This window comes from Chelonia mydas, chromosome 1, assembly GCF_015237465.2.
Source record: "Chelonia mydas isolate rCheMyd1 chromosome 1, rCheMyd1.pri.v2, whole genome shotgun sequence".
Classification (NCBI taxonomy): domain Eukaryota; kingdom Metazoa; phylum Chordata; order Testudines; family Cheloniidae; genus Chelonia; species Chelonia mydas.
In genome coordinates, this window is record NC_057849.1 from 294402794 (window position 1) to 294416528 (window position 13735).

Below are 13735 nucleotides of genomic sequence, written 5' to 3' on the forward strand. Positions count from 1 at the left end.
TCATCCCCCACTGCTAAATTAGACAAAGCACGAAAATGCAACATTATAGAGAAAATTATGCTACCCAGTACCTGAACTAGTTCTCTTTTAATATTATTTAATAGTCTTCCATATCCCTGCAGATCACTGATATATACCGAATGTTCCTTGATAATTGCCACTATTCTCCTCATGCACTGAATTCTTATCTCACATGCCATTGTCTGGTTTCTTATCTCATGATTCTTTTTCCTTTATCTTTCCTCTTGATATAGGGACAGTAGGCATATCCATTTTGCAAACAAGTATAGGCACAGAGATAAAATCCTGGCCCCATTGAAGTCAGTGTCAAAATTCCAGTTGGCTTCAATCGGGGTAGGATTTCAACTTGAAAGTTTAAATGACTTACCCAAGCGGGATTTTATAAGTACACAGACAGACATCAACCAAGTGGCAAGTAGGAAAGACAGAATATACGTGCTGTGCTCTAATCCCTAGAATTGACTCCCCCTACCTACAAGAAAAAACAACTTTTAAAAAGTCAGTTTTTAAAGCCTATTTAGTTTGACCAGGTCTATTTAAGTAAATTCTAAGCAAGCAACTTCCTCAGATATAGCTAGAAATGTGTAACAGGCTTTCTGTGATCATATTTTTTACAGTAAATATGCTGCTACACTGTTGTGAGGCAGTGCTGCTGCGAAGAGAATTATTCAGAGTTAAGTTCTAGCTTTGTTCAATTTAAGTGACAGGAAATAGAACTCCTACAAATTTTTTTGTTGAACCCTTAAAAATCTCCAAGGAAAGTCTTGAACTATTCAAAAAAGTTAAGCATCCAGAGGAAATTCTTAGTTAAACCAATTTGCAATCAGCAGTTTCACAATCATTTTCTTTCTAACTGAATATCAAAAACAACAAACAGAAGGCAAAAATCAACAGAGCAAACAGAAGGCAAAAATCAACAAATCCAATATGACCCACTAGTATTATTATATGTATTCATTCTAATAATGTCCTATGAGTCATGACAATCCTCCCAATTCTCAAACAGTCTAGCCTAAAATTTCTCTTGTTTCACACTCCCTCATACTAAAAATTGGCTATTACAACATTCTTTTTAAATCATAAAAATCTAAGGAAGTTAGACAGGAGCTGACAAATAAATATCCAGCAAGGAATATTATCCTCAAACTATTTGGGAACTCTGAGCCAGCAGGAGGACACCAAGTGTTGATAATGTTGAGCAGATGGTACTTTCAAAATGTTTAGGAAGAGGGTCCTGGCCCTGCATTAGAATTACCAAAGAGTGGCAATGGAGAAGAAGCAGAGGAGGTACTTACAAGCAGGATGGAGATCTGAATGGCAAACTCCAGGGTGGATAAAAATCAATGATTTTTTTTAAAAATAATATAAAAATTATATTTTTTAAATTTAAATCAGATTTTTTGATAAAATGCTTTTTGAGGAAAAAACCTTTCTAAAGAGAGTTTTAATTAAGATACATTATAGCTCAAAGATATCTCATCATGGAATAGGGATTATAAATTCTAATTCTATAGTATAAGACAATATACTCAGGTAATGTTTAAGAAAAGTTTTGTAAATGAGTTCCAATAGTTCATGGATTAGGGACCCAAATTTTATGGGATTCTAGGGGCTTCTGTATAGATTATTTAGGTTAATCTTTCTATCTACCCAATGGGACTCAGTGCTCAGTCTAGAAGATAACCATCAGAGATGCTTAGTTTTGCAGTTCTCCAACTGTGGATTTGTGTTTCCAGAGGTAACATGCTTGTTAACAGCAAAAATGTTTTTTAAATAAATAAATATATAGAGGTGAGAAATAACAGACCTCAACCCTATTGTCCTCTACAAATTTGTGTACACAGAGTCAATCTCTTACCTCTCTCTAAAAGTGCAAAGTTTCAAAAAGTTCAATGAATAGAAGAATGTTGGGGTGGAATAGATCTGGACAAGGAGAAGAAATCTGGAGAGAAATGTGAGAAGGGAAGGACAGGCAGTAGAAACAAAAGTGAAACTATTTGAGCAGCATATTCCAGAAGTCTTGAGGTCTTTCTGAGTGTAGCCTTCATTGATTTGAGATCTACCATGCCATTCTCTCACTAGAAGGGAAAACCTATAATGGCAGCAGGCAGTAAAAGAGACACAGTTTGGGAATATTTTAATGAAATTCCTCTATCTGTGGGTAAGACGGGCATGTGTGAAAACTGCAAACAAGAAATGCAAGGCCTGGTTGCCAGAATGAAACAACATCTTGAGAAGCGTTCCCATTCTCAGGAAAAAGCTGCGTTGAAGAGGATGAAAGGAACATGTCTGAACATGCAAAGGATCTTCAGGTTGGTCAACATTTTTATTTCATACTTCTTTCTTAAGGACTGCCTGTCTTCCTTCTGGACTATTCTTGAATTCTCATGTTTGAGCAAAAAATATAGTTGTGACTCTATGGTACTATCATTTTAGATACAGTTGTGATAAAAAAATAAATAGCTGAAATAGGCTGATCTTCCTTTTACAATTTCACCTTTAAAGTAGTACTGAGTGTTACTGAATGCAATGAGTAATACTAAATGAGCAGTATAGTAATAATAACTGCATTGATTTATTTTGTTTAGGAGAATCCATTCTCAACATACAGGATTCTGAAGACTATCCACCTTCAAGATCACCATCATTTTCTATAGTTTCAGAGTTATCTGCCAATGATAAGTGTTTCAGTCATATCATGTATGTCACATAGCCACAGTAAAAAGAAAAAAAAGTTCTCCATCATCCAGAAACAACCACAGATAAGTTTGTGATAAGAACCATCAGATTACAAAAAGAGGTAATTGATGGAAAAAATTGCCCAGTTTGTTTATGCAACAAACTCTCCTTTCCGTATGACTGAGAAGCCACACTTCATTAACACGGTTCAGTCATTAAGGCCAGGATACAGTCCACCCAACAGAGCAGATGTCGCATGCAAATTACTGGATAAAGTGTATGAAAGAGAAATTGAGTAGTGTGCAAAAGGTCTAGAAGGTAAAATAATTAACCTGAGTCTTGGCGAGTGGAGCAATGTCCACAATGATCCTGTTGTATGTGCTTGTGTGATAACAGAAGAAAGGAATGTCTTCAGGTATGTTAGCAACAAGAAGAAAATCAAGGAAAGTGTGGGCCCCTTACTGAATGAGGGAGGCAACCTAGTGACAGAGGATGTGGAAAAAGCTAATGTACTCAATGCTTTTTTTGCCTCTGTCTTCACGAGAAAGGTCAGCTCCCAGACTGCTGCACTGGGCAACACAGCATGGGGAGGAGGTGACCAGCCCTCTGTGGAGAAAGAAGTGGTTCTGGACTATTTAGAAAAGCTGGACGTGCACAAGTCCATGGGGCCGGATGCGTTACATCCAAGAGTGCTAAAGGAGTTGGCGGATGTGATTGCAGAGCCATTGGCCATTATCTTTGAAAACTCATGGCGATCCAGGGAAGTCCCGGACGACTGGAAAAAGGGCTAATGTAGTGCCCATCTTTAAAAAAGGGAAGAAGGAGGATCCTGGGAACTACAGGCCAGTCAGCCTCACCTCAGTCCCTGGAAAAATCATGGAGCAGGTCCTCAAGAAATCAATTCTGAAGCACTTAGAGGAGAGGAAAGTGATCAGGAACAGTCAGCATGGATTCACCAAGGGCAAGTCATGCCTGACTAATATAATTGCCTTCTATGATGAGATAACTGGCTCTGTGGATGAAGGGAAAGCAGTGGACGTGTTGTTCCTTGACTTTAGCAAAGCTTTTGACACTGTCTCCCACAGTATTCTTGCCAGCAAGTTAAAGAAGTATGGGCTGGATGAATGGACTATAAGGTGGATAGAAAGCTGGCTAGATTGTCGGGCTCAACAGGTAGTGATCAATGGCTCCATGTCTAGTTGGCAGCCGGTATCAAGAGGAGTGCCCCAAGGGTCGGTCCTCGGGCCGGTTTTGTTCAATATCTTCATAAATGATCTGGAGGATGGTGTGGATTGCACCCTCAGCAACTTTGCAGATGACACTAAACTGGGAGGAGTGGTAGATACGCTGGAGGGTAGGGATAGTATACAGAGGGACCTAGACAAATTGGAGGATTGGGCCAAAAGAAATCTGATGAGGTTCAACAAGGACAAGTGCAGAGTCCTGCACTTAGGAGGAAGAATCCCATGCACCGCTACAGACTAGGGACCGAATGGCTCGGCAGCAGTTCTGCAGAAAAGGACCTAGGGGTTACAGTGGACGAGAAGCTGGATATGAGTCAACAGTGTGCCCTTGTTGCCAAGAAGGCCAATGGCATTTTGGGATGTATAAGTAGGGGCATTGCCAGCAGATCGAGGGACGTGATCGTTCCCCTCTATTCGACACTGGTGAGGCCTCATCTGGAGTACTGTGTTCAGTTTTGGGCCCCACACTACAAGAAGGATGTGGAAAAATTAGAAAGAGTCCAGCACAGGCCAACAAAAATGATTAGGGGACTGGAACACATGAGTTATGAGGAGAGGCTGAGGGAACTGGGGATGTTTAGTATACAGAAGAGAAGAATAAGGGGGGATTTGATAGCTGCTTTCAACTACCTGAAAGGGGGCTCCAAAGAGGATGGCTCTAGACTGTTCTCAGTGGTAGCAGATGACAGAACAAGGAGTAATGGTCTCAAGTTGCAGTGGGGGAGATTTAGGTTGGATATTAGGAAAAACTGTTTCACTAGGAGGATGGTGAAACACTGGAATGCATTACCTAGGGAGGTGGAATCTCCTTCCTTAGAAGTTTTTAAGGTCAGGCTTGACAAAGCCCTGGCTGGGATGATTTAATTGGGGATCGGTCCTGCTTTGAGCAGGGGGTTGGACTAGATGACCTCCTGAGGTCCCTTCCAACCCTGATATTCTATGTTTCTATGATTCCTTACAGAAACAATTGATACATCAGGAAATGCACACACTGCAAAATACTTTAAAAAGTAGCACTAAAAGCTATAACAAACTGTGGGAAAAAATTCAAATGTCTAGTACGCAGCTTGGTAATAGACAATGCTGCAAATGTATCCAAGATGAGAAGAAATTATTTAGAAGAAAGTGAAGAGAGTCCCAAGCTAATAACATACGGTTGCAGTGCTCATTTGATGCACCTCCTATCCAAAGACTTCAGTGTTCCAGAAATAAAGGCTAATGTTGTTGAAATTGCAAAATACTTCCCTAACAACCACTTTGCAGCAGCTGCTCTGAAAAAATGGGAGTAACCAAGCTCACTCTCCCACAAGACATGCGATGGAACTCAGTAGTGAACTGTTTTGAGCACTATATCAAGAACTGGCCTAATCTGATGACAGTTTGTGAACAAAATCATGAAAAAACAGATGGCACTGTCACAGCCAAAGTTCTCAGCATTGGGCTTAAGAGAAATGTTGAACACATGCTGAGTATTCTGAAGCCTATTTCTGTAGCCTTGAACAAAATGCAGGGAAATAGCTGTTTTATTGCTGATCCTGTTGAAATTTGGAAGGAACTGAGTGAAATCTTAAAAAGAAAAATATGCAATGACAGAGTTAAATTACAAGCATTAAAAAAACAAATGGGACAAGCACTATCTCCAGCTCATTTTCTTGCAAATATTTGCAATACTTGGTACTAGCACCAAACCTTAACTACTGAAGAAGAGGATTTGGCTATGACATGGACATCCAGCAATCATCCCTCCATAATGGCAACTATAATAAACTTCAGAGCTCAGGGTGAATCATTCAAGAAATATGTTTGCTGATGATGTTTTAAAGAAAGTCACACCAGTGAACTGGTGGATGTCACTTAAGCACTTGGATTCAGAGACTGTTGAAGTGATAATCTCACTTTTAACAGCAGTAGCTTCTTCTGCCGGGTGTAGAAAGAATATTAAATCGAGTCTTCTTGACTAGTGATTTAAATCAAATCCACCCTGGCAAACTCCTCATGTGTTTTCAGGTGGCAAGAGTACCAAAAAAATCAGTCTGACCAGAAGATCACCACGTATAATGGATAGGGGGATGGCTCAGGAAGGAAAAACCCTGACCCTGTTTTAGTCTCTAAACAAACCCAAACTTTTCTTAGGCCAGAATTAGCAGATTTCATATTGTAAAATCAAGATGAGGCCCACCCTGCACTCATTTCACATCATGACAACATCCCAGAAGAGCTTACGCACTGGAAACCCACCCACGGAAAATGAGAGGGTTTCTATGTAGCAAGCTGCCAGTTCTGGGGCCCTCTATTGAACACCCTAGTATTCAAATGGATGTAAAAGTACAATCCAATCTTTCAAATATCTCAAGGGATATTGAAAGTTATATAAAAATCAGAATTTTGGATGAATTAAAGTGAAAATTCTATACTAATTTTGGAAACTGAGGCTAGAAGCAAACTTTGGATAATCAGGGTTCAGAGGACTTAAATGTTTACAAGCTGGCTCTACTACCCTCTATCTAAAATGAAATATAAAATGTACATGTGTAACCATCCACATTGCCCCCTCCAATATAGCAACTACTTCCCTATTACTCATAGGTAGGGCCTTACCATATTCACAGTCCATTTTGGTCAATTCCACTGTCATAGGATTTAAAAAATCGTAAATTTAATGATTATTTAAAGCTATTTAAATTTGCAATTTCACGGTGTTGTAATTGTAGGGGAACAGGTAGGGACTAGCCTGCCTTAGCCGGGCAGCACCACCGATGGGATTTTTAACAGCCGCCCCGAACACCAGCTCCACACTCCCACTGGCTGGTTCCTGGCCAATGGGAGCTGGAGGGGGTGGTGCTTGCGTGCCTCTGCCTAGGAGCCGGACCTGCTGCTGGCTGCTTCCGAGGTGCAGCACGGTCCACGGTACCAGGAGAGGCAGGAAGCCTGCCTTAGCACCCCAGCTGCTCCGCTGACTGGGAGCCGCCCGAGGTAAGCCTGCGCCCCAACCCTACGGCCCAATCCCCTGCCCCAGTCCTGAGTCCCCCGAAATCCAGAGCCGCTGGCCGCACCCCAGAGACTGCAACCCCAGCCCAGAGCCCTGACCCCCTCCCCACCCCAACCCCCTGTCCCAGCCCTGAGCCCCCCAAACCCAGAGCCCCCTCATGCATCCCAAACCCCTCATCCCCAGCCCCACCCCAGAGCCTGCAGCCCAGAGCCCTGACCCCCTCCCGCACCCAACTCCCTGCCCCAGCCAAGAGACCCCACCCACACGCTGAACCCCTCATTCCTGGCCCCACCCCAAAGCCCTCACACCCACACCCCAGCCCAGAGTTCCTCCCACACCTCAAGCCCCTCATCCCCAGCTCCGTTGCGTTGTGGGAATCAACAATTTTCTTCAACTGATTCGTGAGAAAAAAAGTTTGAAAACCACTCTTCTAGTGAATGGGGTACTGGACTGGAACTCAGTAAGCCTTCTCCCACTCACTTGCTGTGTGGCTTTAGGTAGGTCATTTCACCTCTTTTATGCCTCCGTTTCCCACTCTCATCCTTTGTCTCTTTTACATTTAGGTTGTAAGTTCTTCAAGGCAGGGACTGTCTCTTATGTGGTTACAGAGTCTAGTACAATGATCTTGTTTGAAGATCTAGGTGTTATTTTTAATACCAGTATTGATTTCAATGAGCCCTGGATGAGGAGCAGCCATAGAGATCAACACGCTGACCAAGGATCATAGAGCCCTGTGTCCTCCTATTCCACCTACTCTTGCCCCTGGCATACTCCTCTCTGCCCCTACATTTTTCTGGAGGAATCCTCATCAGCCCCTCTAGGGCTGATAATTGCTCACAATCACCCACTATCACTTATATCACCTAATGTAGCGTTCTTTGCTGTAATTCCTTGGCTCAGGAAGTGTAGGTATATATTTAATTAGCTCAAAACTGTTTGTATAATGCACAGAAGATGTGAAACACTAATTGAAAAAGTATTAATGTGAAGGATTGTAAATTTGAAATTACCACAATACTTCGATTTCTATACTTGTATGGATGTGCAGAGGAGGACTCAGAGTTATAATTTTAGTCTGATAGGTACTTAAAGTGAGAGAGCTGAGGAGTTCTGATACCCTGAGGGTAGGTGAAGAGGCACTTAAAGTCATAAAGTCTCCAGCACTCAGTCATATCTTACATATTAATTCTTGGAAATTCTGTGTTTGACTTTTTGTTTTTAATCCTGATCTATATGTGTAAGGTGCAGTTACCAAAATAAAATGTTCTTGCATAAATAAATGCTGCACTCTGATTGAGTATCCTCATCCTGAGACCAACTATCTCTTTGTGAACCTGAAGCAGTCTGGAAAATGGAAAAAAATATAAATATTCTAATGATGTCTTCATTTCCCATCAGCCCTGCTACACTAATCTCTCCAGAGCTAAATTTGACCTCACTACAAACAGCAGTAAAATAACATGCCTCATTGTGTTTGCATGGATTTCCTCAGCAAACACACTTTTCTTTGTTTACTGTATCTATAAATATGGTAGTGCACACACAACCCACGTTAGCAGGTAGTCCAGCATCTGAAAGGTGAGGTACAATCGTAGGATTGCTTTCCTTATATGAATATAAATTGACCTAGCTGATCCGCATATGTCAGTGAGACACTGTTCATCCTCAATCAGTTCATGTCCCTGACAGACTAACTTGTTCCAAGCTCTTCCACAATTGTGCAGATGAAGAGACCAGGTCTAGGAATTACAAGATTGTACAATTAAAAAGGATTTTGCAAGTCAAGTATTAATGTCTGTGTAGGCTTGTTTTAATAGATCAATTACTCCAGCATCTAGTTTTAAGTCAGTATGTAAACAGGATGTTATGGTAGCTGTTGCTAGAAGTTCCTAACTGGAACATCTGGGCAAAAACATGCTCACTGCCATGTGGGCACCAAATTGCATAAATACTGGATCAAAGATAGAAACCAGTTTGCAAATCCATACAGAACCAGGCATGGTGTGATAAGACACTTACTGCTCTCCTTCAATACCTTAGCAGTGATATTTCTCCAACAATTCAGGATGCAAAGCTGGGGGCTGACTGCTCATTACTCCTATCAAAAACTCACTCAAACTCTTCTAGGTATTCCATCTTATCTGGCAAATACCAGAGTAAAAGTAAAAGCCTTAGTTCTTTTCCCATCTCTGTCATTAATGACCACAAACACTGCAACTCAACAGCAGAATAGATACTACATAAATAAAGGGAAGGATTCCTCTCGAATCCCTTAACAAAACCCAGCCACTTTGTCTTGTTTAAGATTGTGTTAGTATTTACTACTACTGAATGTCACTGCAAGAAAGATTTTGAAAATGCACTAGCTCTAAAATAGATGTAGCCTTCTTCCTTATATACCTACAGTCATCATTTAAGAACGCTCTGGTCTCTTTTACAGCACAATCTGAATTCCTTATTCCTCAGCACTGTAAAGCAGGGTGAGACCTACTGCATTCTCTATCTTACACTTTCAGATCAGTCTGGCAATTCAGAGCTGTGGAGAGTATGGAAAAAATGTTGCTTTGCTTTTCCCTGTACTGTAGCTGTCAGGAAAACATAATGATAAAATTATGATTAACTACTGAGCTAAAGGAAAGTGTTCCACCTAGAGACCATCTTCATGAGTCAAAGCAGCTGACAGGTTATCTGCAAATGGATATTATTTTAGGATTGAATATGGTTGCTAGTTTGTGGTAAAAAATGAAGCAGAGGTATTGCCATCAATGGTAATTAACCATGTTAATCTTCTTTTTCCTCTCTATGGTGATAAAAAGAGTCATTTTTATATTTAATTAATGCAGAGGATCATTTTGGAAACTGGCTAATGAGGCTCTGATCACATTACCATGAAAATGTGCATTACCATTGCAACTGAGGAGGCTGTTTCATGAGTAGAGAATCTACTTTGTAATTAGCCCACTGTGAAATGAATCACGTCAAGAAAAACTCTGAGGGAAGCAGTAGGCAATGGGCACTTAGCTACTGCTGTGCCAATAGACCACCAACATGCTAAGCTGTTTTCTCCTCAATATTGCCTGTCATCAGCATTGCAGTCCAAAACTGTAAGTGTTCAGCCTCTGACAAAAGCAATGTGTCAGACAGAGCTTGGACAAATTATAGAGAGGGAGAGAACAGATACTAAAAGGCACTAAACTTTAATTTGCCAGATTTTGAAATTCCAAAAGCAAACAAACAAAAAGCCTCAAATCAAATACAGACTCAACAGTATTTGTGCAAAATTATGAGATATTATATTAAGTGCTAATTTCTTCTTTTTTCCCTTCCTCTGAACAAGCTGGAAACATGTTAACAGCACACTGCTACGCTAATATTCCTGCTGCTGGGACAGACGCAGATAACTACAAGATATTAAGATCTCTGCCTAGTGGTAAAGAGAAATAACACAAAGAATGTATAAACAAGAGCTGAGATAAACATCATTCCTTGAAACTATTCCACTTCAAAAAATACAAATGAACTATTTTACACCAAATCAATATTTTAAATTATTCACAAAATCAAACACACTTTTTGGCCATCACAGACATGACATAAAACTTTCTTCCGTTAGTTAGAAATACCTGAGATCATGGACATACTAAATCCCAGCATGTGCAGAGGCATCAGTGTAACACTGACTTGAAATCACAATCCTATTACCAAAGCAAAGGGCTTCCTTAAAACATTACAGATATGATTCAATGAGACTGCTGTTATATGACTGACATCTTGGCAGAAGATGCACAAAAATGTTAAAAGAATCCCACAGGAAGTCATCTGAAGGGGGAGTGGCAAAGAAACAAAAAACAACAGTCACCCAAAAATAATTAAAAAAAACAAAAAACGAACAACTTCACTAACAATTTGCACAGGGGAAAAAAAAGAGCATCTCTTTTTACTTACTATCTTTAAAGGAGTACAATTTCTTACTCTGGAGTCACTGGCAATATCCTCTGCACTCACCTGTGAAACTTCATAGAGCAGTTTGTAGTGTTCCTCTCTCTTCTGAAAAGTGCACAGATTGCAGCCCATTCTAATAAGCAAAGCAAGAGCAAAGCTTCTAATTTCCCCAGAACTGAAAGGCAAATGCACTGACAGGGAATCACCCTCCAGACTTGACTACTGTTTTTCATCAGTCACTCCAGCACAGAAACACAGACACACCACTGTTAGCTGGAAGCACAAGCCAGGGTAGTGTGTAGCAGCATGCTCTTCTTCCCTTTCCCTAAGTATCTTACACTCACATATACACACAGAGTTTCGACTCAGTTCATGGCAACACTCCCCCTGTCTCTGCATCAGTGCACATGACTACACAGATTCTAACTCATGAATATTAATAGAGACTCATTGATTATTTATGACAGAATGTGTTAGCAGGGAGGGGTGTCATAGCTGCTGTTGATGACAGATGAATATTCACTAATTAAGAAGCAAATGTAGTGTGGTTAAACAAAATTCACTTGTGTCAATACTATCTCTGTTTATTAAGGTTAGAGAGATTAAGAAAGAGCAATGCACACTTGTCCTTTAATTTTATCAGTGATCATGAGACTAATTCATGAGTAAGAATTTCTGAGGCACAAAGTCAATTCCTACCTTAGGTCTCCACCTTGCGCAACAGGAATGACTAAATTTATTTTAAAAATATTTGCTATGCATTTTAAAGAGTGATTGTGATAACTTATGTTGTTGAATATCTAAAGCAAAAAAGGAAGGAGAGAAAACAAACCCATATGGCTGTAATGCTTCATTCACTTTTGATATCGCCAAATCTAACTGAAATGCCAGCATTAAGACAAGAAGAAAGGATACCATAACTGCGAGTCTATAATGTGTGGGTGTGATTACATAATGAGTGTAGATACTATGTATATATGATTATACACATGGTGTATATATGTACACACAGAGTGGTCACATGAACTTTATAGTCACACTTTGTACACTTACCATGTACACACACAGTTAAATAACAATTATAGTAAACTTTATCAACCCCAATTTTTTAGGAAAATGAATAGATATACCCTCTTGGACTCTTAAAAATTCAAAAGCTTCTATTATATCATGCCATCGTGTCTAATTTTACTGTTTGCAAATTAGATTTTAATAGCTCTACAATTCTCAGTGAGTAGATAAAGGCAAGGAGCCATTTAAAATTAAACCTACATGTTAAATGCTACAGGCAATGGAACTCACATATTTAGTTTCATGTGCTCACTAATTCCTGTATTTTACAGCACGTAATCAGTAAGTTTCTTAAAGATAGAAATCCTGACTGTAGCAAACTGAGTCTCCTTTAAAAAATAATACTAACCAAGATTTCTTTTATTTCTACTCTGCCTCATCGAGAACCTCCACTAATTAAGAATTATGTCCTTTTTCCAAAGCATCTTTAAACTGGACAGGATAGCAGGTGGACTCCAAAGCAAAAATAATTACTCTGAAACCAATGAAACCAGTATAGTTAAGATTGACATTAGCCCTGAAGATTTTTAATGGCTAATCACTCATGTAAAGCCACTTTTTTGGGGTACAGTTTCCTAAAAGTGCTTTGTCAAATATTTAAAATCAATAACAGGAAATGATTCTAATGAGTACTAATTGTTAACAAATTGGCTTTGCATCTAGCAGCACCTCAAACACCACCAACGCAGAGTAGTAAGTAGATCAACAATCATCTGCTGCTTATCAGTCCTTCCCCTTGGGATGTAATAATCCGATTTTCTGGGCCTTAATTTTACCTAACAGGCTGGATAAAAGCCAAGCAGAGAGACCAACATGAAAACAGCATCATTATTGTGAACACTGAAAAGTTTGCTAGAACCTCTATGTGAATTATAGGTGAGCTGATACTACATCTTGATTAAATTTAACATTTTAAAATAAATGCATAGTGCCGGGAGAGAGCAAATCATGATCATTTGTGGAGAAGATACTTCTTACACTAGCTACGTGCATTGCCATGCAACACGACTGCCATATCTATTTTCAAGCAGAGGTGGGCCCAAGCTGTCAAGTTTGGAGGTGAGCTTTCACAAAATTCCAGGTGTTTGGGGATGGGCTCCTCTTTGTTAGCAAGCATCAGCTTCTCCCCATCTCTACTGACACCCATGGAATGCTCTTCGTGCTGAGAGGTTCCTTTACATGAAGCAAACATCAAGTCTTTGAAGGTTTCTACATTGCAGAGCTGTAGAAGAATTGTCAGAAGTGTAAATTCTGAACTTAAGAAAGTCAGATCAAGGAATTAGATAATAGTCATTCAAGGACAACCATGCTATCTTTCACTGAAACTGTTTTCTTCTTCTTCAGCCGCCATAACTTCTTTCCCGTGATATATACAGGTTCTGAAAACTAAACAGTAATATAATGATAAAAGAAGCCATGATTTACCCGGGTTTATTTTTTTAATCCCTTGCAAATACTATTGTTGTTTTAACACATTGCTACAGGATTTCTTTTTTGTACTGTAGTTATCAGAAACAAAAAATAAAATACCAGATAAAATAAGCAACGGAAAACTGCAGTCAATCTTCCAGGGCTGTCCCTTTTTTCATTACTAGTCCTCTGATTCTTTTGTTTCCTTCTCAGAAAACAACACAGGCTTCTCCACTCATTTATCAAATGCCTGCCCTTTGCCCACACACACAGGAAAGGTTCTACCTTCTGCTTCTATATCCATCTAATGGGTACAGTCTGCAGGGCTGAAGAGATCTATTTTAGAAAGAAAGGAATATTTTAGGTCCCTGAATTCCAT

At 39.8% G+C, this 13735-nt stretch overlaps 1 protein-coding gene across 5 annotated transcripts in view; it reads right to left on the reverse strand.

Annotated features, from left to right (window-relative positions):
- The window catches only part of PDZRN4 (PDZ domain containing ring finger 4), a 383951-nt gene that overhangs the window by 167616 nt on the left and 202600 nt on the right, over window positions 1-13735 (reverse strand). The window contains exon 1 of one of the 5 annotated variants that reach the window (XM_043549220.1): window positions 10939-11237. The exons of the other annotated variants lie outside the window; for them this stretch is intronic. Within the exon in view, the coding sequence (XP_043405155.1) occupies window positions 10939-11007 (69 nt within the window). The 5' untranslated portion in view covers window positions 11008-11237. Of the gene's footprint in view, window positions 1-10938; window positions 11238-13735 lie in introns of those variants that run through there. 5 annotated transcript variants of the gene reach the window in all.